This window comes from Carassius gibelio, chromosome A15 (genome assembly GCF_023724105.1).
Source record: "Carassius gibelio isolate Cgi1373 ecotype wild population from Czech Republic chromosome A15, carGib1.2-hapl.c, whole genome shotgun sequence".
Taxonomy (NCBI): Eukaryota; Metazoa; Chordata; class Actinopteri; order Cypriniformes; family Cyprinidae; genus Carassius; species Carassius gibelio.
In genome coordinates this window covers 16,700,095-16,721,699 of record NC_068385.1, presented here as the reverse complement: position 1 = coordinate 16,721,699, position 21,605 = coordinate 16,700,095, and the positions used below count along the sequence as shown (strand labels likewise).

Sequence of the window (21,605 nt, the reverse complement as noted above, 5' to 3'; positions counted from 1 at the left end):
GATGCATAGTCAAACCCCAGCCCTGCATTAGCAGAGGCCAACTGTTACAAAAACACTTATGAATCTCATCGACTTAAAAGAAAGTGCATGTTGATTACGTTGGACAGTGGCTAGCCAGTATTCTAAGAATAAGAGCATGTTTACACAACAGTGATTTTAGGAAAAACAGAAAAGTTTTGCCTTTGCAAGTTTTGCATAGAGACGACACCACTGTCAAAGCAATCCCCATTTCCACAGACCCGTGAACACGAGTAAAGTTTCTGTATTATGCATGTCAGGCCTGTAGTTGGCGATGTCGATTTGTGAAGAACAGCTACCGCGCACAAACACATTGCTATAGACTGAACACGTAATATGCATGTGCACAGTTTTCGGTTTGCGTTTTTGTAGTTTACATTGAGACGTCACGGGTATCGTTTAAAAAAAAAAATACATTCTGAAACACGTTTTCAAAAGTTTGCGTTTTCAGGTGCCCAAAACACCAATGTTGTGTAAATGAACAGCCCAAATGCATAAAAACTTTTCCAGTTCTACTTGAAAATGGTTTTGTGTAAACGCCCCCTTAACGTGCAAGTAACGAATGGTCCCAGAACAAGAAAGAAATAGTAATATCAGTATAAATTGAACTTGTCGTGTCTGTTTTAAATCTGTTCTGTCACGGATTTAGAGTTCAGAGCATTACATGTAACCATTCAGCTGATGTAAATGCTAATCATCATAAAAATTTCGCAAGTGCTGACACATTCTTTTTCCGTTGAACTTCCGTTAACCAGATGTTGCAAAAAAAACAAGTTTGCTCCATATGAGATGCTCCTGTGTTCCTATATTACTCCAAGTCGGAATGAAATGAAAATTCACCTAATTAATGGAAATGCAGTGTATACAAACTTGCTTTAATAAAAATTCATATTTTACATATTATTTATCAGCCAGCACTGCATTTCTCAAATGCATTGTGTGTATTTGATGTGAGGTGATCGTACATTGGTGGCGATGGAGCTACGATCTACTTAGATGCTTTTGGAAAAAGCAGCCCAGATCTCTGAAAACATTTTTTTTACAAGCTGGCCATTTCATATGATGCAATTTTTATGGAAGCATATGATTTTTAGGGAAAAGTAAGCATAAAGGTCTAAATCTAAGTCAGCAGGGTGTGAGCTGTGATTGTACAAACAAATCAAATCATACAAATAAGAATTAGTTACCAATTTACCAAAATGTACAATAGTAATGTTGTTTTAGCATTTAAATTAGATGCATTAAATCTATTCATATTTTACACAGCTGCCAAAAAGAGAAGACAATATTTTAAAATTAAGCAATTATTCCTCCAGAGATGGAGATGGACAATAAAAATGCATTTTTCTTGACTAAAAAGTTTTTCCAAAATTTGTTTTTCTCCAGTGACAGAGAAATAATTGACATTTATTAGACAACAATCTGCACATGACGTACAGCACTAGTAAAGCACTAGTTGTTTGCTTCCGTTTAAAATTTCACCAAGTGCTGCAAAATGTTGGTATTTAGATCTACCAGCTTATATGATTTTTTTCACAGTTCCTATGAAATGTAAGTCTATGGTTTTCCTCTCAACCACTATCGGTGAAGAATTCATCCTAGTTCACCAAGCGCGAAGCCAAGGATGCACAAAGCAGCATGAAATTAGTTCCATATTCATCAGCATCACCTTGGAGAGGAGTTTCAGTTTTAAAAAGTGTCAAAACATCTCATTTGTATGCAGAACCAAATGAGCTATTTGAAATGTACTCGCCAAAAGTGTTAATACAGAAGATGCTCAGTGAATTTTCAGAGATTGTCTGCTGAAGACACCTGCATTAACCATGGACCGCAATGCTTGCAAACACCCAAGATCCTTCAATGCAGTAGAGAACCATATATCCTCAGAGGCATTTGTCTGCTATATTGAATTGCCCTGCTGTGTTTGCTGGCACAGGCTATGTGTTCACATAAATCGTTTCCTGTGGTGTAACATGGACCTGATGTCCTGCCGCATGTAAACTGCTTGAAAAGACTGCAGGACTGACAGGGATGCTTACAGGTGCACTTGTACGGTTATTTTAGTTGGGCAAAATCCCAGTGCTTATTATTCTTTATAACATATATCACATTCACACTGCATAAAATACATATTTGGGGACCTATCACCTCATTTGTGAGTGTTCACACACTGTATACTCTGGAAACTGCCCTCCACTTTGCACTACTTGCGGGATGCTCTTCACAGATCATATTTAAGCCTTTATGTTTCCCTCTCGGACAATTTATAGTTTCCCTTAAACGAGTATTCCTTTGGATCTCCAGTGAAAATATCTAGTGGGACGGTTTGTCTTGTAGAGAGATGGATATTTCGACCCTCTGCACTTTAATAATATCTGAAGTCTGGAGAGAGGATCTATCTACCTAATAACGGAGAAAGAAGAACAGCTATAAATCTCATCTGATGGACCCACGTTTAGCAACGGACCATGCCATGTACTGCTCTTCTGCTGCAAATGCATGTTCTGATTCATTCTGTCACACACTAGCGCTCAGCATAGCGTACACACAGTCTTACAGGGCCGAAGATGCCCATGACCATGCAAGTTCTAGATACTAGAAAATGCAGTGGACATTTGATGTTGACTCCTTGATGGATGCAGATGTCCACCTTTCAATGCAAAATGAGTGAGGGATATAGAACACTATACTACTATAATCTGTTAAAGGCAGCACTAGGCACAATCATTATTTGTTTAAAGCACTGCACTATTGGCGATCTCCTTTCAGGCCAGCGTCTGATCGCCGTAAAACCGTGCAGACCACCAGTCCAACATATCAGTGAGATCAGAAAAACAAAGTCATTCTCAATCAAACAATGCTTTTTTAAAGAAGAAGATACCTCAAAAAGAGTGGCTTTGTTGAGGAGAGGTGTGATATTACTTTTCAAAGTCACAGGACTAGCAATTTTCACCAGACAGATGATGGGAAAAATCCCATAGACTTACACTGATAGAAGGACACAAACCATTCTTAAGGTTCAGAATAGGGATGCACATATATTGACCATTTAAACATTAACCGAAAGTACGAATTTTTCCAATTAATACTATGTTAAATGATTGAAAAAAAAAAATCCCCAAGTATTTTAATGTATGCTGCACAGTAAAAAAACAAAACAAAAAAAAAACACTATACATATATATATTTGTTGACTCGTATGCACATGTTGACACGTGCATATTTCAATGAGCAAGCACCTGCTTCACCTTCCCTTAGTTAACTGATGTATAATACGAAACATAATGGCAAGTGGCACTTGTGTACGTGCAGAACTCAGCAGCACTGAACAGAACACCTGTGTTTTGAGTGGATTGTAACTTAACCACCTCTGATTGGCCACTGCGTTCATTAAATCGACAGATATGATTGGCTAGGACCAGCTGATAGAACTGCAGATTGATGGGATTTTTGTGATGGCATGATGGTGTTGGGGGTCTAACACTTAACAGACAGGGCTCCAATTGACACGTTACGAAAAAAAGAAAAAAAAAACAGACACGTTGTGCATGTTGTCAGGTAGGCCTGCTATTTATTTTTATTTCTGACGGAAAAAAACAAGACTATGCCAGTAAGTTTATAGAAGGATTAAGTGTGTGTTTCCATTTTGTCTTAATCTATATTTATATATATATATATATATATAACATAAAGTTTATAATTCACTGATGCATCTGTTGATTGAATTCACAACTGACAAAAAAGCCAAATAAACACTTTTATAAACTGGCAACATGGATAATATCAATAACGATAATTTCAACATTGCCCAATATTGGCCTACAGTATTCATCAGTGTTACATCTCACATCTCTTGGCTTCTTGCAAATTAAAAAAAACATTTATTATAAAAATATAAAATAATGATTCATGATGTATTAATATAGTATCATGACAAAAAAAAACAGGGAATTGTCCATTCTAATGTCCATATATTTTTGCATGTCTATTCTCCAAACTACTTTCCTCAGATGTTCACACTGATGAGACTGAGTCATCAGGAAGCGACACCCTCCCTCGGTCTTCTTCAGTCCACATCTGACGATCTTCCCACAAGGTGAAAAAAGAGTGAAAGTGAGGACACCATCATGCTCCTCTACCCTTCTAAACAACTCTTAAGTTGAAGTGCAACAGCACAGAACACTACATATAGACTATAGATGCTTGCAGCCCACTATAAGATGCCTGCGCAACAGTGTGATGACTGACAGTGAGTTAGGTAGCTTTGGAGAAATAGGTCATAGAGCTAAAAATACCTATCTGTGTCTCTCTCTCTCCTCTTGAAGACAAAGAGAGTCTCTCCGGAAAAAAAAAATGAGTGAGTGATTGCAATGAAGAGAACAGCCCACCAGTCTCAGAAGAAGAGAAATGACTTTATAGAATTGCGGCCGCTAATGCAAACAAACATTAAGTTTAATGTTTAGAGTCTAGAGATTGGGAGGAAGGGTCTTCAGATTAAGAGCAACAGTGTGAAGAATTATAGAGATCAGCGATGCAAAGTGTAATAACTATCCAAGAAGTCTGAATCCTAGCAGATGACTGGAAGAGACAGGACACCATCACTTTAGCAGACTGAGAGAGTTAGCCGAAAATAGAGGAAAAATAGAGACAGTAAGTGAACCTGTAATAACTAGAGAGATGTGATTTCCAAGTGGAGGAAAAGAGACTGAACAAAGAGAAATACACAACTAATCCAAAGATTCCCAATGAAATGCCATCAATTTGGTGAAGGCATGCCAGTTAGCAGATAATCAGCAATCAAGGCAGGCATAATTTAAACACCATCTCTGAAAAATGAGTGATTTATAAAAGCCAGTAATGGACGTTGGCTTGGCTCCTCAACTGATATCTCTTTAACTGGGTTCTTTGAAGAGTAAAACATCACAGTAATTCAGACGCTGAGTGAAACCCCTCTTTCTGTTCATTCATGTTTCTCATGCAAATATCTCAAATGCACCGAGAAGCACACCTGATCTTGAATATGAATAAAAGCATCCGTCCACAGTCAACAACAAAGTTCACCGCTACAGAAAAGTGTTAGTGCCACTGAGGTTAATCAATCACTTAATGGCTACAGTATTAATGTACAATCGTATAACACTTTAAAATTAGGTCCCGTTGGTTAATGCACTAACTAAGTAATAATACATTTATTACAGTATTTATTTAACTCTTAACTATTAACTCTCCCGGCGTTGGTTATGCAAATTGCTTCAGAAAGATCATGTGAGGCACGGAGTAAGCTATATTTGCTGCACATATGTCCACACACACTTAATTTCTCAAGTCTGAATACATGTTTTTACGAAATACTTGACTGAATTCAAATTGTCGAAACTGTTCGTTTAAATTTGAGTAAGCTGTATTGTAGTGCAATGGTAACCAACTGATGAATGTTATTTCACCAATATTACTCTCGTTTGTTTGGGGGTTTTTTTTCCCTTGTATATACATTTTAAGTTATTCAAATGCTATAACTTGTCATAAGGTAAGAGTTCATTACCTAATAAAACCCTGCCTCCTCTCTGACTATGAACTTCCATTCACAAAGCAAAAATAATATGGATAATAATGAATAATTGATGTAGTCAAATGTTTGGCAGCAGTGTCCAGTGTAGTCACAGATTAGACAATCCATTTAAGTTAAAAAATGAGACAGATAATGTATAATTTTACTATATATATATATATATATATATATATATATATATATATATATATATATATATATATATATAAATATATATATAATTATTATTATTATTATTATTATTTTTGTTATTAATTATTATTATTATTTATTTATTTATTTTTATTTTTTTGGAGAACGTTTTAACCGCTCTACTGGGATGTTATCAGCAGCTGCAACCAAAATGCAACGTTGTGGAGACGTTTCAAGCTTGCTGGGTCCAGGTGGCCAGTTGTGGTTGTTAGCCTACAGGAGAGAGATGCAACCTCCGGGTTAAAACCCCGGCACAGGTGCAATGTCCCCTACATCAGATGTAAAAGCTACACTCACATAATCATGCCAAACACAAACATGTCTCCCCATTCGGAAGGTCTCCGTCGTCTCTAGCAGACGAATGTAAAGCAATTTTTGGCACTGAGCCCGTGTGGCGTCTGCGTGCCGAACGCCGAAAAAAATGTGTCAGCGTGCACAAAGGAATCTAATGGAAACTTCACAGAATGTGCACAGAATTCTTCACAGAATGTGCACTGCTGCAACGGCGCATAAGAGATATCAGACGTTACACGCCACTAAAATGCCATATTTAATAAACATGTTCTTGCTTCTGAAATAACATAAAAAATTAATTTCCACGATGCTTGTAATTTGTACAACCGAACGTATGTGATCAGCGCGTGCAATGTAACCACTGAAAACCCGCTCTAAACTATAACATTTTCCAATTCTGTCAGCTTTGCACCTAAATCCTGTGATAGACAGCATGCCAGTTCATTTTTGTTTCCCCATCATCTTATGTAAAAACAAAAAGGTTCAAGTCGTTTATCTCGAGACTCGGAGACCAGTGAACTCTCCCGATTCCAGCACCAACAGCTGTAAGTTCCCAGTGATCAATACTGACCAGGGACGCCGGGTCAACATTCTCCACATTCCTCCATATCATCACTGTGCATATGCAGAAATGACACCCGAGACTCTGCACTTTATAACATGCCATATTTGCCCAGATGACAAAATGTCGCCGCGTGCAGTATTATTTATTGCATTTCAACATGCATTCGTAGTTTAAAAATCGCCGGCATTTAATACTGTTAAAGATGTTTGTCTATTTGTGAATTAGAAAAAAAACGCTGTTTGTTGCATGACATGTATTCCATGAAGCATGAAAATATAAATATTTTTTTACTTACGATTTCAGAGGATTTTGGACCACTGTGGCCATTTTGATATAGAATGATACAATGTAAGACTGCAGATCCCCGGTATTGTACATGTAATATAGCAGCAATTTCAATTTCATTCATTCTCTGGGGCTGCGGCTGGATCGGCCAGCCAATGGGAGCACGGCTGGCTGACGGTGAGTGCCGGGAAATGTAGTTTTTAATCCCTTGATGGCTTCAAGGGTCAGACGCGCGTGTACTACAAATAGCACAATGCACTGCGGTTAACTGTATACTAGTCCCGCCTTGATTTTGTTTGGGCAAGCCAAAACATCTACTGTAAAGTCAAGGTTGGATTGCTGGACTGTCTGTCAGTATTAATATTTTTGCTCTCGTGTTGGTAGCTTCTTTGATTCGTAGAGAATTGGAAATATTTTTTTGAGAGTGATAGGCAGTCATGAAGAGCGATGAAGTCAATATTTATTTTCTTAGTATGCATATATTATATTTTTTTGAGATATTAGAGATAATCCGAACATGTTTCGTTAGGAAGTTGTCAAAATTATTATTACATACATAGCTTTATTCTCATATATATATATATATATATATATATATATATATATATATATATATATATATATATATACAGTACAGACCAAAAGTTTGGAAACATTACTATTTTTAATGTTTTTGAAAGAAGTTTCTTCTGCTCATCAAGCCTGCATTTATTTGATAAAAAATACAGAATAAAATGTAATATTGTGATATATTATTACAATTTAAAATAATTACATTTATTATACTTTCAATTATCATTTATTTCTTTGATGCAAAGCTGATTTTTTAGGATCATTATCACATGATCCTTTAGAAATCATTCTAATATGATGATTCATTATCAAAGTTGGAAACAGTTCTGCTGCTTAATAGCGATATAATAACAATATACACTACTGGTCAGTAATTTGGGGTCAGTAATTTTTTTTCTTCTTTTTAAATAAAATCAATACTTTTATTCAGCAAGGATGTGTTAAATTGATAAAAAGTGATAGTAAAGAAAATATATTATTATTATATATTATATATATATATATATATATATATATATATATATATATATATATATATATATATATATATATATATATATATTAATATTATACATTATTATGATTTTTTATATATATATATAAAGTCAGTTCTTTTTAACCTTTTATTTGTCAACTCTATTAGACAACAGGACTGTTTCCAACACAAATAATAAATCAGAATATTAGAATGATTTCTAAATGATCATGTGATAGACTGATGTTACATGTGACACTGAAGGCTGGAGTAATGATGCTGAAAATTCAGCTTTGCATCACAGGAATACAATTTTTTTTAAGTATATTCAAATAGAAAACTTTTATTTTAAGTTGTAATAATATTTCACAATATTACTGTTTTTTCTGTATTTTTGATCAAATAAATGCAGGCTTGATGAGCAGAAGAAACTTCTTTCAAAAACATAAAAAATAGTAATGTTTCCAAACTTTTGGTCTGTACTCTATGTATATGTATGTATATATTATATGTGCTGTATGTGTATAATGTCACAACATAATATCCATCGACTTCTGTTGTGTTTAACGTTATAGGCCTACTGAGCTAATAATATTTATCACCTTCTTAATCATCTAAAGCATTTTTTAAATTATTATTTTCATTAAAACATTTTTTTTTCTATTTCTTTTAAAAGTTTTTCTACAGCCTGGCCTTAAAACATACAAAACATGTGTAATATTAGCTAGTAGACAATATATACAAAGCAATTCCCCCATGTGTTTTGATCTGCTTATGCAATAAGAAAAGTATATTGTCAAATATCAGCCAGACTGACCTCCGATAGAAATTAAACTACTACAAATACCTCTTCAGTCCAGTTAACTGCAGTGGCGCCACTTTGAAGGCATTCTGTGACATGTGATATTTATAGATCCCTGCTAACAAATATTTAATCAGAATCAGAATCAGAATCAGAATGAGCTTTATTGCCAGGTATGTACACATACGAGGAATTTGTTTTCGTGACAGAAGCTCCGCAGTACAACAGAATGACAGCGACAGAACATAAAACACATAATAAAGAATAAAAAATACAAATAAGTAGAGAGTGAATAACAATATACAAATGACAATTGTAGGCAAGTATATTACAAAATGAAGTTATGTATGTACATATATATTGTGTGCAAAATTTAAGTGTATACTAAGTATGTGTGTTAGATAAATAAAGTGTGTGTGTATATAAATATAAAGTGTAGTGTGTTCGCCATTATTGTCAGCTGTTCATAAGATGGATTGCCTGAGGGAAGAAACTGGTCCTGTGTCTGGTCGTTCTGGTGCTCAGTGCTCTGTAGCGTCGACCAGATGGCAACAGTTCAAAGAGGGAGTGTGCTGGATGTGAGGGGTCCAGAGTGATTTTGACAGCCCTTTTTCTCACTCTGGATAAGTACAGTTCTTGAATAGAAGAGAGGGTTGTACCGATGATTCGCTCAGCAGTCCGGACTACCCTCTGTAGTCTTCTGAGGTCAGATTTAGAAGCTGAGCTGAACCAGACAGTTACTGAAGTGCAGAGGATGGATTCAATGATGGTGGAGTAGAACTGTTTCAGCAGCTCCTGTGGCAGGTTAAACTTCCGCAGCTGGCGAAGGAAGTACAACCTCTGCTGGGCCTTTTTCACAATGGAGTCAATGTGAATGTCCCACTTCAGGTCCTGAGAGATGGTGGTTCCCAGGAACCTGAATGACTCCACTGCAGTCACAGTGCTGTTCATGATGGTGAGTGGGGGGAGTGCAGGGGGGTCTCTCCTGAAGTCCACAATCATCTCCACTGTTTTGAGGGTGTTAAGCTCCAGGTTGTTGAGACTGCACCAGACAGCCAGCTCTTTTACCTCCTGTCTGTAAGCAGACTCGTCACCGTCCTGAATGAGGCCGATGAGTGTGGTGTCATCTGCAAACTTCAGGAGCTTGACAGAGGGGTCCTTAGACGTGCAATCATTAGTGTACAGGGAGAAGAGCAGTGGGGAGAGAACACAGCCCTGGGGAGCTCCGGTGCTGATTGTACAGGTGCTGGATGTGTATTTTCCCAGCCTCACTAGCTGCTGCCTGTCTGTCAGGAAGCTGTTGATCCACTGACAGACGGAGGTGGGCACGGAGAGCTGATTTAGTTTGGGCAGGAGGAGGTTTGGGATGATCGTGTTGAAGGCCGAGCTGAAGTCCACAAACAGGATCCTCACATAAGTCCCCGGTCTGTCTAGGTGTTGCAGAACATAATGCAGTCCAATGTTTACTGCATCGTCCACAGACCTGTTTGCTCTGTAGGCAAACTGAAGAGGATCCAGCAAGGGCCCAGTGATGTCCTTCAGGTGGCCCAGCACCAGTTTCTCAAATGACTTCATGACTACAGACGTTAGAGCCACAGGCCTGTAGTCATTTAGTCCTGTAATTTTGGGTTTCTTAGGGATGGGGATGATGGTGGAACGTTTGAGGCATGAAGGGACTTCGCACAGCTCCAGCGATCTGTTGAAGATCTGTGTGAAGATGGGGGCCAGCTGGTCAGCACAGGATTTCAGACAGGCTGGTGTAACACAATCTGGGCCTGGTGCTTTTTTCCTTTTCTGCTTCCGGAAGACCTGGCGCACCGCATCCTCGCTGATCTGAATTGCAGGTGTGGGGGAGAGGGGGGATGCAGGAGGTGAGAATGGTGAGAGTGCTTGATTGGAGAGGTGTTCAGGATGGGTTGCAGGAGCTGTTAATGGTGTGAACGGTAGTTTGGAGAGGCATTCAGGGCTGGTTGCAGGAGTTGTGAAGGGTGTGAATGGTTGTTGGGGGAGGCGTTCAGGGCAGGTGATGGGTGTTCTTTCAAACCTGCAGTAAAACTCGTTCAGATCGTCTGCCAGTCGTTGATTCTCTACGGTGCTGGGGGGTGGTGTCTTGTAATTGGTGATCTTCTTTAGACTTTTCCACACTGATGCGGAGTCGTTGGAAGTGAACTGAGTCCTTATTTTTTCAGAATAATTCCTCTTTGCCACTTTGATCTCCTTTTCCAATGTGTATTTAGCCTGTTTATACAAGACATTGTCCCCCTTCACGTAAGCATCTTCTTTGGCCTGACGGAGCTGTCTGAGTTTTGCAGTGAACCACGGTTTGTCATTATTGTAAATTAGTTGAGTCTTTGTAGGAATACACATATCCTCACAGAAACTGATATATGATGTTACGGTCTCTGTGAGTTCATCCAGATCGGTGGCAGCAGCTTCAAAAACACTCCAATCAGTGAGGTCAAAACAAGATTGTAAATCCTGCTCTGCTTCATTAGTCCATCTTTTTACAGTCCTTGATACAGGTTTAGCTGATTTTAGTTTCTGCCTGTAGGATGGTATTAGATGAACCAGAAGGTGATCAGAACGTCCCAAAGCTGCTCGTGGAACAGAGTGAAATGCATCCTTTATTGTGGTGTAACAGTGATCCAATATATTACTGTCTCTTGTGGGACAAGTAACATGCTGTCTGTATTTTGGCAGTTCACGGGACAGATTGGCTTTGTTAAAGTCCCCGAGAATGATTAAAACAGAGTCCGGGTGTTGTTGTTCTGTCTCTGTGATCTGATCAGCGAGTTTCTGTAAAGCTGAGCTCACGTGCGCTTGCGGATGGATGTAAACACTGACCAGAATGAACGAGTGAAACTCCCGCGGCGAATAGAACGGCTTGCAGTTAATGAAGAGTGTTTCGAGATTTGAGCAGCACGTCTTCTTTAACACAGTTACATCTGAATATGAACCTTAATGAACCTTAGCAAGCTCTATGAAATGGCTCTGAACCCAAATGTCCTGTTAATTCATAAGGGAACACAGCCGAATTGGTGCAGTTTTAGGGGATTTTAGAGTTGAGCTAATCTTCAATTTAAGATATTGCACTGCAATCAATTCGTTTACTAAAATGAAACATTAGTTATATTATGTGTGCAATTACCAATTAAGTTTTTACCAGTTTTACAAAACTTAGATTTTTTTTAATCATACAATAATGATTTAATGTGAGAGCTTCGTATCATGGTGACTTGTTTTTATTGACCTGGACAAACTTCTGTATTTTGCACACAAAGACTGCTGAGAGAATAGCGACAGAAAAGCCACTAGAGGACGGCAAAATACTGAATAATCCACAATGAAAGCCAATAGTATGAGAGCGGCTGAAAGAGTAGCAACAGCGCCCTCTTGAGTTCAGCACAGCTGTAGCACTGTAGTCCTGGGACAGTTGTAGTCCAACTAGCTTTCCAGAGAGGTGTGATGGTTTTAAATCACGATGTCTGAAATGCTACAGAAAGATATGGAAGAGATTTCTCTCGGGCCTGTTAAAATAGACGAGGAGAAGGAAAACGAACGGAGTTTTCTCCTGGTGGACGAAAACGAAAGCTTGCAGGTTTGTTTTTGTTAGCTTCTGTGTTAGCTATCGCGCTATTAGGTAAACAGCACATGCTTTGTCTTGGTTTGTTTTGATAGGTGTTTGTCAATTCACGAGCAGGCTGGTAACTAATTATAGAGTGTGTAAAATAAATAATACACCGATGAACCAAGCCTGAACTGATAGTATAAGTTAATCACACGGAAGAGCTGTCTTTTGACAACATTTAGGGTTCTCACTGACATGTGATCTTTAGCCATTGATTATATCAAGGGTTTGTGTTGTTCGGGTCTCTTTTTGTCACGTACATTCATGTCATGGCTTTAACATGTTATTCTGATGTACTTTGGTAATATTATGTCACCTATTAGCTGGAGTTTGGAGAGTTTAAAGTGTTTTCAGGAACCAGTCTGAAAGTTATCAGTTGCTGTCACTGAGATACATTTTTTTCTTTATAGAGACCCTGAAATTAAGCTTTATTATGCACTTAGTCTTTTGTTGTTTCAAACCCATATGACTTTATTTCTTCAGTGGAACACAAAAGGCTGGGTGACTCATTCACGATAGCATAATGATTGTCATTTTTGGGTGATCGGTCGCTTTAAGATCCTTACAAATGGTGATAGACAAATAATCAGACAGACAGGTAGGACAAGCGTCCAAGAGAAACCATTAACACACAATTCTGCAAACTCATCCTGAATTTGCATCCGATAACACATGTAGGCAGACAGACATACTTATTGATAGACAGACAGACAGATAGATAGATAGACAGTCATGTAGATAGTGTGACAGTTTCTGTAAACTTGATCTCTCTTGTACTCTTTCTCTCTCAGGTGAAGAATGAAGCTCAGTTTTTGCAGAAGTTGGGCTGCAGCGCCGCTCAAGGAGTCAAAGTGCTGTCCATCTTTGGCAACACGGGCGATGGCAAGTCTCACACTCTCAATCACGTGCTCTTCGACGGCGAGGAGGTGTTCCTCACGTCTCCGTCTCCGTCCTCCTGCACGGTGGGCATCTGGGCCGCTTACGAGCCGCGTCTGAACCTGATCGTGCTGGACACGGAGGGCCTGCTCGGTGCCGCCAGTCAACAGAACCGCCGGATGCGTCTGCTGCTGAAGGTCCTGGCCGTATCGGACGTGGCCATCTACCGCACGCGGGCCGAGAGGCTCCACAACGACATGTTCCAGTTCCTCGGCAGCGCGTCGGCCGCTTACCTGAAGCACTTCACACCTGAGCTCCGCGCTCTGTCTAGCCGCTGCGGGCTGGACGTGCCTCTCTCCAGCCTGGGACCTGCTGTTATAGTTTTCCAGGAGACCTTTCGCACTCAGCTGCTAGGCCAGGGTAAGTCAGAGCAAGCAGACTTTCACTGTTTACAAGGCCTGCTGTGTTTATCAAGATGAATACAGCATTTTCCTGATACATGTTGTTGCCATAGGCTGTTGTATGATTAGCCTGCGGCAAAGAGATTGTGGTTTGAACTTTGGGGGTCTTTGAAAAAGTCCTGAATTTCAGAATAGTGGAGAATCCACTAGAAAAATCCAAGTTGTCAGTCAAACCAGGCTTTATTTGAAGCTCGATTGTTTCATCGTTCCTGCTATTATTTCTGCTTAGTGATGAGAATTTAAAAAAATGTCTTGTCTCTGTAGTCAAATGACAAAATTTCAGAGAGATTTAATTTTAATAATAAAAAAAAAAATGTAATGCATACAAACAAAGACTTAAATGCATGATGTCCTGATATCATAATGAGAAAAAAATCCTCTTTAAAAGAATGAAATTCTTGAAAATAAAACCTTCAGTTGTCTGAGACTATCTTTTATCATAATTTTTTTGAAAAAAAAAAAAATATATATATATATATTTTACTACTACAACACTTTAATAAATCATTTTACAAAATGAATCATCACCTCCAAATCAAAATCATGTAATGCATTCAACTTTACAGAAAAATAAAAAACCTGGGGAAAAAACCCAAATTAATAATCCATTATATTTTATACAAAAAATAAATATTTTTACAGTTAAATATTTTTTTTAATTGTGCTCTCACATGTATTCAAAGTGTATTTCGATATGTTTTTACTGTTTACCTACTGGTTAGAACAAGTTTCATAATTAAACTTTTTTTTTTAATATGGTAGAAAAATCTTATGAAACCAAGTGTCTGTAAATGTTTCTTCATCTTTTTTTATTTTGAAACAATTGAATTAGTGCCGTCCAATGAAGTGTGTCAGGCTAGAGAAATAAGGTCTTGTTTTCTTATGCAGATGGCTCTGTCCCGGGGCAAGCAGACACTCTGCTGCAAAAGCGCTTCCATGATTTGGGCCAGAGCACAGACGCCTTCAGCTCCATTCAGTACGTGGGCACCCAAACCATCACTCCCCCCACAGACTACTCCCAGTTAGTGCAGATAGTCAATCAGCAGGTGAACAACACATCCCAGCGAGCCCCACGCCAGCCGGCCATTGTGTTCAGTGCACTGCAGGTACAGTAGCTCCTCAGACTTTTCTCTGTGTGTGTAGAGTCCCCAACCCCCCAAAAAAACTAATTTAGACATGAAAAGCTTTCATATTTGGTTCGATAATTTGTATCTAACAGTTCAAAATGTAATCATAATTTACTCATTCTCATTTCAAACCTGTGTGAGTTTATTTCCTCTGTGGGACACAAAAGGAGAAGTTTAGCAGAATGTTCACGATGCTCTCTTCTGTCAAGTTCCAAAAATGACTTAAAGAACCATAAAAGTGGTGCTTTTGACTCCCTCTTTAAATAAACATACACTATCATTCAAAAGTTTTATGTAAGCATGATTTATTTTTTACAGATAAATGTATAAATGTTTACATATATTCAGAAAGATTGTGTTAAATTGATGAATATTTAAATAATAACAAAATAGTGGCTTTTAAGTTGTTTCAAAATATTTCTGTTTTAAGTAATTGACATTCTTTGGAACTTTCTGGTAATGGAAAAAAAAAAAAATATATATATATATATATATCACAGTTAACAAAAAAAAAACATTCAGTTTATCTTGATGCGCTAAAATAATTAGATCTTAAGTAAAAAGTACAATTTTAACGAAATTTAAAATGAAAACAAAATAAATAAATACTAAATACTAATAAAGCTTATCAGAATGTTTTCTGAAGGATCATGTGAAAACCTGGTGGAATGGTTCCTTAGTTATCAAAGGAAAAAAAAATATTTTAATATATATTAAAATAGGAAACCATTATTTTAAATTATTATAATATTTCACAATATGGCTGTTTCTACCATGTTTTAAATCCAATAAATTACATCTTAAACACATCTTACCAATCCCAAACTTTTAAAGAGTAAAGGACTTAAGTGTGATTTAAGTGTCCTAAACTACTTTTCTGGGTGAGTGTATGCTTGCTCTTGACTGGACTCCTCTCCTCTGCTCTGCTCTCTCTCAGGCCTTGAGCGACAGGTTCTGTGGCGAGATCTCAGATGACAAAATCAGCATATGCTCCTTCTTTCCTGATGAATATTTCACTTGCCCATCAGTCTGTCTCAGCTGCAAGTAAGTCCACACAGGCATTTCTTCAGGCTGTGGCCTTTTTTTAATTGCAGGTTGTGTTGAATGCACGGATGCGTTATGTTTGATGCATAATAAATTAAGAAAATTGCTGCATTGTCACACATCAGACTCTAATTTCATCACATCAACACTGAGCCACTTCATAATGTTATGATTTGCAGTTAATAAAGAAATAGGAACTCTATTCAGCATGCAAAACAAATATATGGAAATGAGTTGCACATGACTGTAATTAGATCTCGAGTCGTTTGTTATTGTTTTAGCTTGTGTGTGTGTGTGTGTGTGTGTGTGTGTGTGTGTGTGTGTGTGTGTGATTTAATAGAGCCGTACTCTTAAAGAATACTTAAGAACTTCCGAATCATAACTAACCTCTCCAAAATCCCATGGCTTTAGTGTTCGGTGTAAGAACGGCATGAACCACCAGAAAGACGGGGTCCCACACAGGGCTGATGGATTATGCCAGTATGCCCACCAATACAACAATAAAGTTCTCATTTGTAAGGTAAGATCTCACGGTCATGGCCAGTTCTTAAGGTCCAAATCAATGTGTTTTGTTTTGTATTATCTAGTTTAGTTGTCTATTCAGTTTTTTTGTTTCATTTTGATCTTTTTTGTTTTAGTTTGTTTGTGCTTTTGTATATTTTTTTGTTTTGTTTTGTTTTGTTTTTAGGTGGGGCCCTAAATAAAGTTTTATTTTTTTTGTTTTACTTTTTTATTACTTAATGTTTTGTTGTTGTATCTGGAGTTTTTATTTAATTTTTTTGTGTGTGTTTCTAAGTTTTTTATGGAATTATTACTATTATTATTATTATTTATTTATTTTTTTTAATTGAAGTTACTCCTAAATATAATGTAGGAACTTTCTATTTTTAAGGTTCCTAATATTGTTTTGGGTCTAATAGGATTAAATGCATGCAATGTCCAAAATTGCTTACGTTTTCTCAAAATATACATTTCATATCATCTCATTTTCCAGTGATTCTCAAATCACTCGTTCAAAGAAGTTATCGGATTCAGTCTCTCTAAACCCCTCCTTTCCGGGAGCCTACTCTGCTCTGATTGGTCAGATGGCCCAGTCTGTTGTGACTGGTATACCGCCTACAGCGCAATGCCATAGATCTGTATTTTGAACAGTGATAGAAAATATAAACATCACTTGTCAATAAAAGGACGTGTTTGTGGGCGGGGTCAAGTTGTTCGCAGCCGGCCAATGTAGAACATAGGCGGGAATTATGCAAATATATTGCTTCAAGTTACCGATGACTTGTTTAGGCTGTAGATTAGAGCAGATTCTTTATTTTGGGAGACAATAACTTTATTTATCATGCACTTTCGGCTTCACAACTTTGCAAATCGTTTACATTCACAGTCATACAGCTACATTACACACTGCATGAAAGGCAATATTAGAAGTGGCACAATAGGGACACTATAATCTTCTGTGTAGCTGCTTTGAAAAAATTAGAATCGAGAAAAGCGCTATACAAATAGTTGTATTAGTTATTTTTATCATTTTTATTTTGAATCTTGTGTTTGTAGTTTTTTTTGGTTTTTATTTTCATTTTGATTAGTAAAATCTTTTTATTTTTTTGGTGTTTTTTTATTTTTTATATAATTTATTCGTTATTGTTGTTTTATTTGTTTAATTTTTGTTGCACTATTGATATTCATTTTGGCGGGGCCAACATGTCTTTTTTTTTCATGTCATAGAAAATTTAATTTAAATTCAAACTGCGCTTCGAGTTCATGAGATTCGCCACCTATTTTCTCTGTTAATTGAGTTTTCAGGTTAATCCGTTTGCAAAAACTGTCCTATATGGATTCTCAATCTGAAAAGATAGGGTAATAGACGGATGATAGACATTAAAAAGGATGATAAACCATTTCTTTTATCCATGCAGAGGTGCTATGAGAGCGGAAGAGAAGTGATTGTCATACCAAAAACCTCTGCCTCTTCAGAGAACCCATGGCTTGGTCTGGCCAAGTACGCGTGGTCAGGGTGAGTAAGAGTTTTTCTTACTGAAACCAGCCTCTGAAGCTGATCCTCGTCCAAGCTCTGAACCCTTGTTCTACAGATATGTTTTAGAGTGTCCCAGTTGTGGCATCATCTACCGGAGTAGACAGTACTGGCTGGGTAACCAGGATCCAGAGAGCAGTGTGGTGCGGCCAGAGGTCAAGCATGTCTGGCAGGGGGTGAGTTGTTTTTCCTGTGTCCCATCCATGTGCTGACTCCACTGATGCTCACGGTGGTTAATGTTGTATTTGTGCTTGTAGACCGATGCCTTCCAGATAGACCATCAGAATGCAGCTCAGCGGGTTTTGGATGGAATGACTTATATAATCCAATCAGTGACAGAATACAGCTCAGGCCCAACTAAAGCCGTCACCGCCTGGCTCACAGACCGGGTGGCTCCACCCTACTGGAAACCCAACTCGGAAATCCTTGTGAGTCGACATGCCCTATACGAATAGATGAAAGACAATGTCAGATTACACTCATTTATGCAAATTTCCGAATTTCATAGCATGCAAAAGATTTCAAAATGTCAATCAAATCGATTTTTTTGTCTGTTTAGGAATGTAATGGTTGTAAGAGAGCGTTTGAGGAGGCGGAGAGGAAACACCACTGTCGGGCTTGTGGGGAGGGTTTCTGTCAGGCCTGCTCCACTCACAGCATGCCAGTGCCCGAGAGGGGCTGGGGCGGCACCCCTGTACGAGTCTGTGATGCCTGTTACCAGCAGGAAGGACCCCAGCACACTGGACAGGGTGAGCACTTATTCTGGAGGAATTCTTACACTTCCTAAGTTTACATTACCTACCAAAGGTGTTGGGTTGGCAAGCCTTTTTCACTTATGCTTACAGAGGCTGCATTTATTTGATCAAAAATACAGTAAAACAGTAATATTGTGCATTATTTTTACAATTTAAAAATATAAATATAAAACTTTTTTTTTAGTTGGCAGGGGCATTGTACATTAATAAAACATTCCCGTAAATGTACCCAAATTAGCCAGAAAATGTAATAATTACATAGTACAAATCATACAGTGTTCTATTAAAAAAACAATTGGATCAAGTAAAGACAATGCAAACAAGATGCAGTCAATAATAATACAGCTAGCAAAATCTACTGTTGACAAATGTAATTTATAAAGCTGAACTTTCAGCATCATTACCCCAATCTTTACTGGATTAAAATCATTTTAATATGCTGATTTGGAGCATTGATTATTATCAGTGTTGAAAACGCTCCTACTGTGTCCAAAAACTGGGTACAACTTCAGACACACATTGCTTTCCATGCACCATGCAGAATTTTTGGTCTTGTAAAAAAAAAAAAAAAATATGCAATATTCTCCAGGGTTATTGAGTTGAGTTGTGCTTTCCAAACCAGTTTTTAATGGTCTATATTCTCTCCCCTGCAGTGGCTGTCACAGAACCCCGGGCACTAGTCGCCCGCAGGGTGGCAGAAGTAGCTCAGTCAACACTGGATATGGTCTCCACCGCAGTGGACTACCCCCTATGTGAGTTTTGCCACTTAAATACACTCTGAATTAACCCTAGAGAATTGTATGATATATAATGCAGAGCACGAGAGAGTTTTCTTTTTTTTTTTTACGTCATATCCTGTCTTCAGGTTTAGTAAAGGGAGTTGCGAGACCAGACTATTGGATCCCAGACCAGGAGATCACCCAGTGCCACAGCTGTGCCAAACCCTTCACCCCCAGCATACACAAGCACCACTGCCGGGCATGCGGTCAGGGAGTGTGTGGGAACTGCTCGACTAAGACCAGGCCAGTGCCGTCTCGAGGCTGGGACCACCCTGTGCGAGTGTGTGACGGCTGCGCTGACCGCAGGGATTCCCTTTGAAATACAGCCTGGAGCAGTTTTCAAGCCTCAACCACTGTAATCACGGCTGGGGGGGGGGGGGGTATGAAACCCACTGCAGTGGCATAGACAAACACTCAGGCTCTCCAAAGCGTTAGCTGCAAAGTTAGAGGATGAAGATATCTGGGTTATATTTCATCTTCAAAATCAATAGAGGAAAAAACAAACAAAAATTGTCTTAAGCATTTTTTATATTCCTTTTGACTGCAGGATGAATAAACTTTTTTTTTTTTTGTGAGATTTGCTGCAGAAATTAAAAAGAGGAAAATAGAAAATACTGCCGTTAATAGTTTTAATAGATTCTAGCTAATTGACTGTAGTGCTGAATGCAAACTGTCTCCTAAAAGTGTTTTTCTGTAAATTAATTTGATTAAACATATTAATGTTTCTATCCCGAAGATAAGAAATAACCTGCAAAGCAGACGAAGAGACAGTGAGCAAGAGCAGTAAAAATGAACACATCTAGTACACAGTTAATTATCATTTGAGATAAGTAGGAGATGTTCACATCTAATCTAATTACAAAAAACAGTTTAATATTTTATTCCAGGAACAGAAGTGAAGTTAAGCAGTGTAGTTTATCATGTGCTGAATCCTCTGAGTTCATATCTCGTTGTATTTTTTATCTGCATTCGCCTTTACTACACATTTTTCTCAAATAACTGCACTTTACCTAATGTTTACTATTACTTTAGTTGAGAGCCATATAACCTAATACATAAGATGCAAGAGTGCATATATATAATGAAAACTGAATTATTCTCCATCATTTATAGTGCCTGATGCATCTCAACCACTCTCTTGCGGTGAGTGTGTGACATTTAATACAGACTTACACTAAACTCAGTGCAGATGACAGCAGGATAACTCATAATGTTTGTACAGCTCATAAAATGGCTTATATATGGCACTTTATTCATATTTGACTGGAGAGAATCCATGTGGAATTTCTTAAAGAGATAATTTACCCAAAAATGAAAATGATATCCTCGTATCCATAGTACACTTCCATATATATATATATATATATAGTTACAAACAATCTTCAAAATATCATCTTTTGTGTTCAACTGAAGAAAGAAACTTAAACAGGTCTTAAACGGGTCATGAGGGAGTTTTCATTTTTGGATAAACTATCCCTTTAGCTGTGATGTTTATGTTTTTTTTTTATGATTCTGCTTTTTATATTTTTTATCTGGAATTGAACATTGTAGTCTTCTATGAAGGGATTTAACCAAAGCAATGGTTTTAATTGCATACAAGCGAACCTGCATTTGACAATCCTGCAATCTATGTTTTGACTGGCTTTTAATCAGAACATTAAAGTTGTTTCAAAACAGCCTGACCTCTTGATTCACAAGATAACAGACATCAGTGGAAAGGACTGACTTCTAGCTCTGTAAGTGAACAGACGCGAGGTCTGTAGAGGTCTAGATGGGCTTAAATAGATGAAATCTGGTTTAAATCATGGAGGCTGTACTCACATTTCCTCCGTTACTGTCTGCCTCATCACATCTGCAGGAGACTGTAACACACACACACACACAGGGCTGCTGATGGGGTCAGGTGACTGTCAGGATCATAACTGACACAGTTCTCTTATATCAGTCCTTTTAGTGATCAACAATGTGTTTTTCAGTTTCTGATACTGAAATAGAAGTGTTGTGTAACATTAGAAATATAATGTCATTCTAATTAAGTTTTGAATAAAAGTGTTAATTTACTTTTTAAATCTTACTCTTAAAACTTTGGAATAGTAATGTAAATGTGTTTAATTTTTTATATCAATG

At 37.7% G+C, this 21,605-nt stretch overlaps 1 protein-coding gene and 1 pseudogene across 1 annotated transcript; one reads left to right on the top strand and one right to left on the bottom strand.

The window, feature by feature from the left end:
- The window catches only part of LOC128029386 (zinc finger protein neuro-d4-like), a 47,665-nt pseudogene extending 40,618 nt beyond the window's left edge, over positions 1-7,047 (bottom strand).
- Positions 7,048-12,162: 5,115 nt separating this feature from the next.
- LOC128029384 (zinc finger FYVE domain-containing protein 1) lies at positions 12,163-21,154 on the top strand. The gene is made up of 11 exons (XM_052617144.1): positions 12,163-12,371; positions 13,193-13,697; positions 14,627-14,844; positions 15,803-15,909; positions 16,321-16,429; positions 17,829-17,926; positions 18,003-18,120; positions 18,202-18,372; positions 18,504-18,693; positions 19,353-19,451; positions 19,565-21,154. The coding sequence occupies exons 1-11, from the start codon at positions 12,255-12,257 to the stop codon at positions 19,795-19,797; spliced, it is 1,965 nt and encodes a 654-aa protein (XP_052473104.1). The 5' UTR covers positions 12,163-12,254; the 3' UTR covers positions 19,798-21,154.
- Positions 21,155-21,605: the final 451 nt, after the last annotated feature.

What these genes read in the sequence shown, in the direction of transcription:
- LOC128029384 (XM_052617144.1), top strand. Translation starts at nt 12,255, where the DNA reads ATGTCTGAAATGCTACAGAAAGATATGGAAGAGATTTCTCTCGGGCCT. An exon ending in CACTCAGCTGCTAGGCCAGG is followed by an intron (nt 13,698 to 14,626) that starts GTAAGTCAGAGC and finishes TTTCTTATGCAG; the next exon opens with ATGGCTCTGTCCCGGGGCAA. An exon ending in AACCCAACTCGGAAATCCTT is followed by an intron (nt 18,373 to 18,503) that starts GTGAGTCGACAT and finishes TTGTCTGTTTAG; the next exon opens with GAATGTAATGGTTGTAAGAG.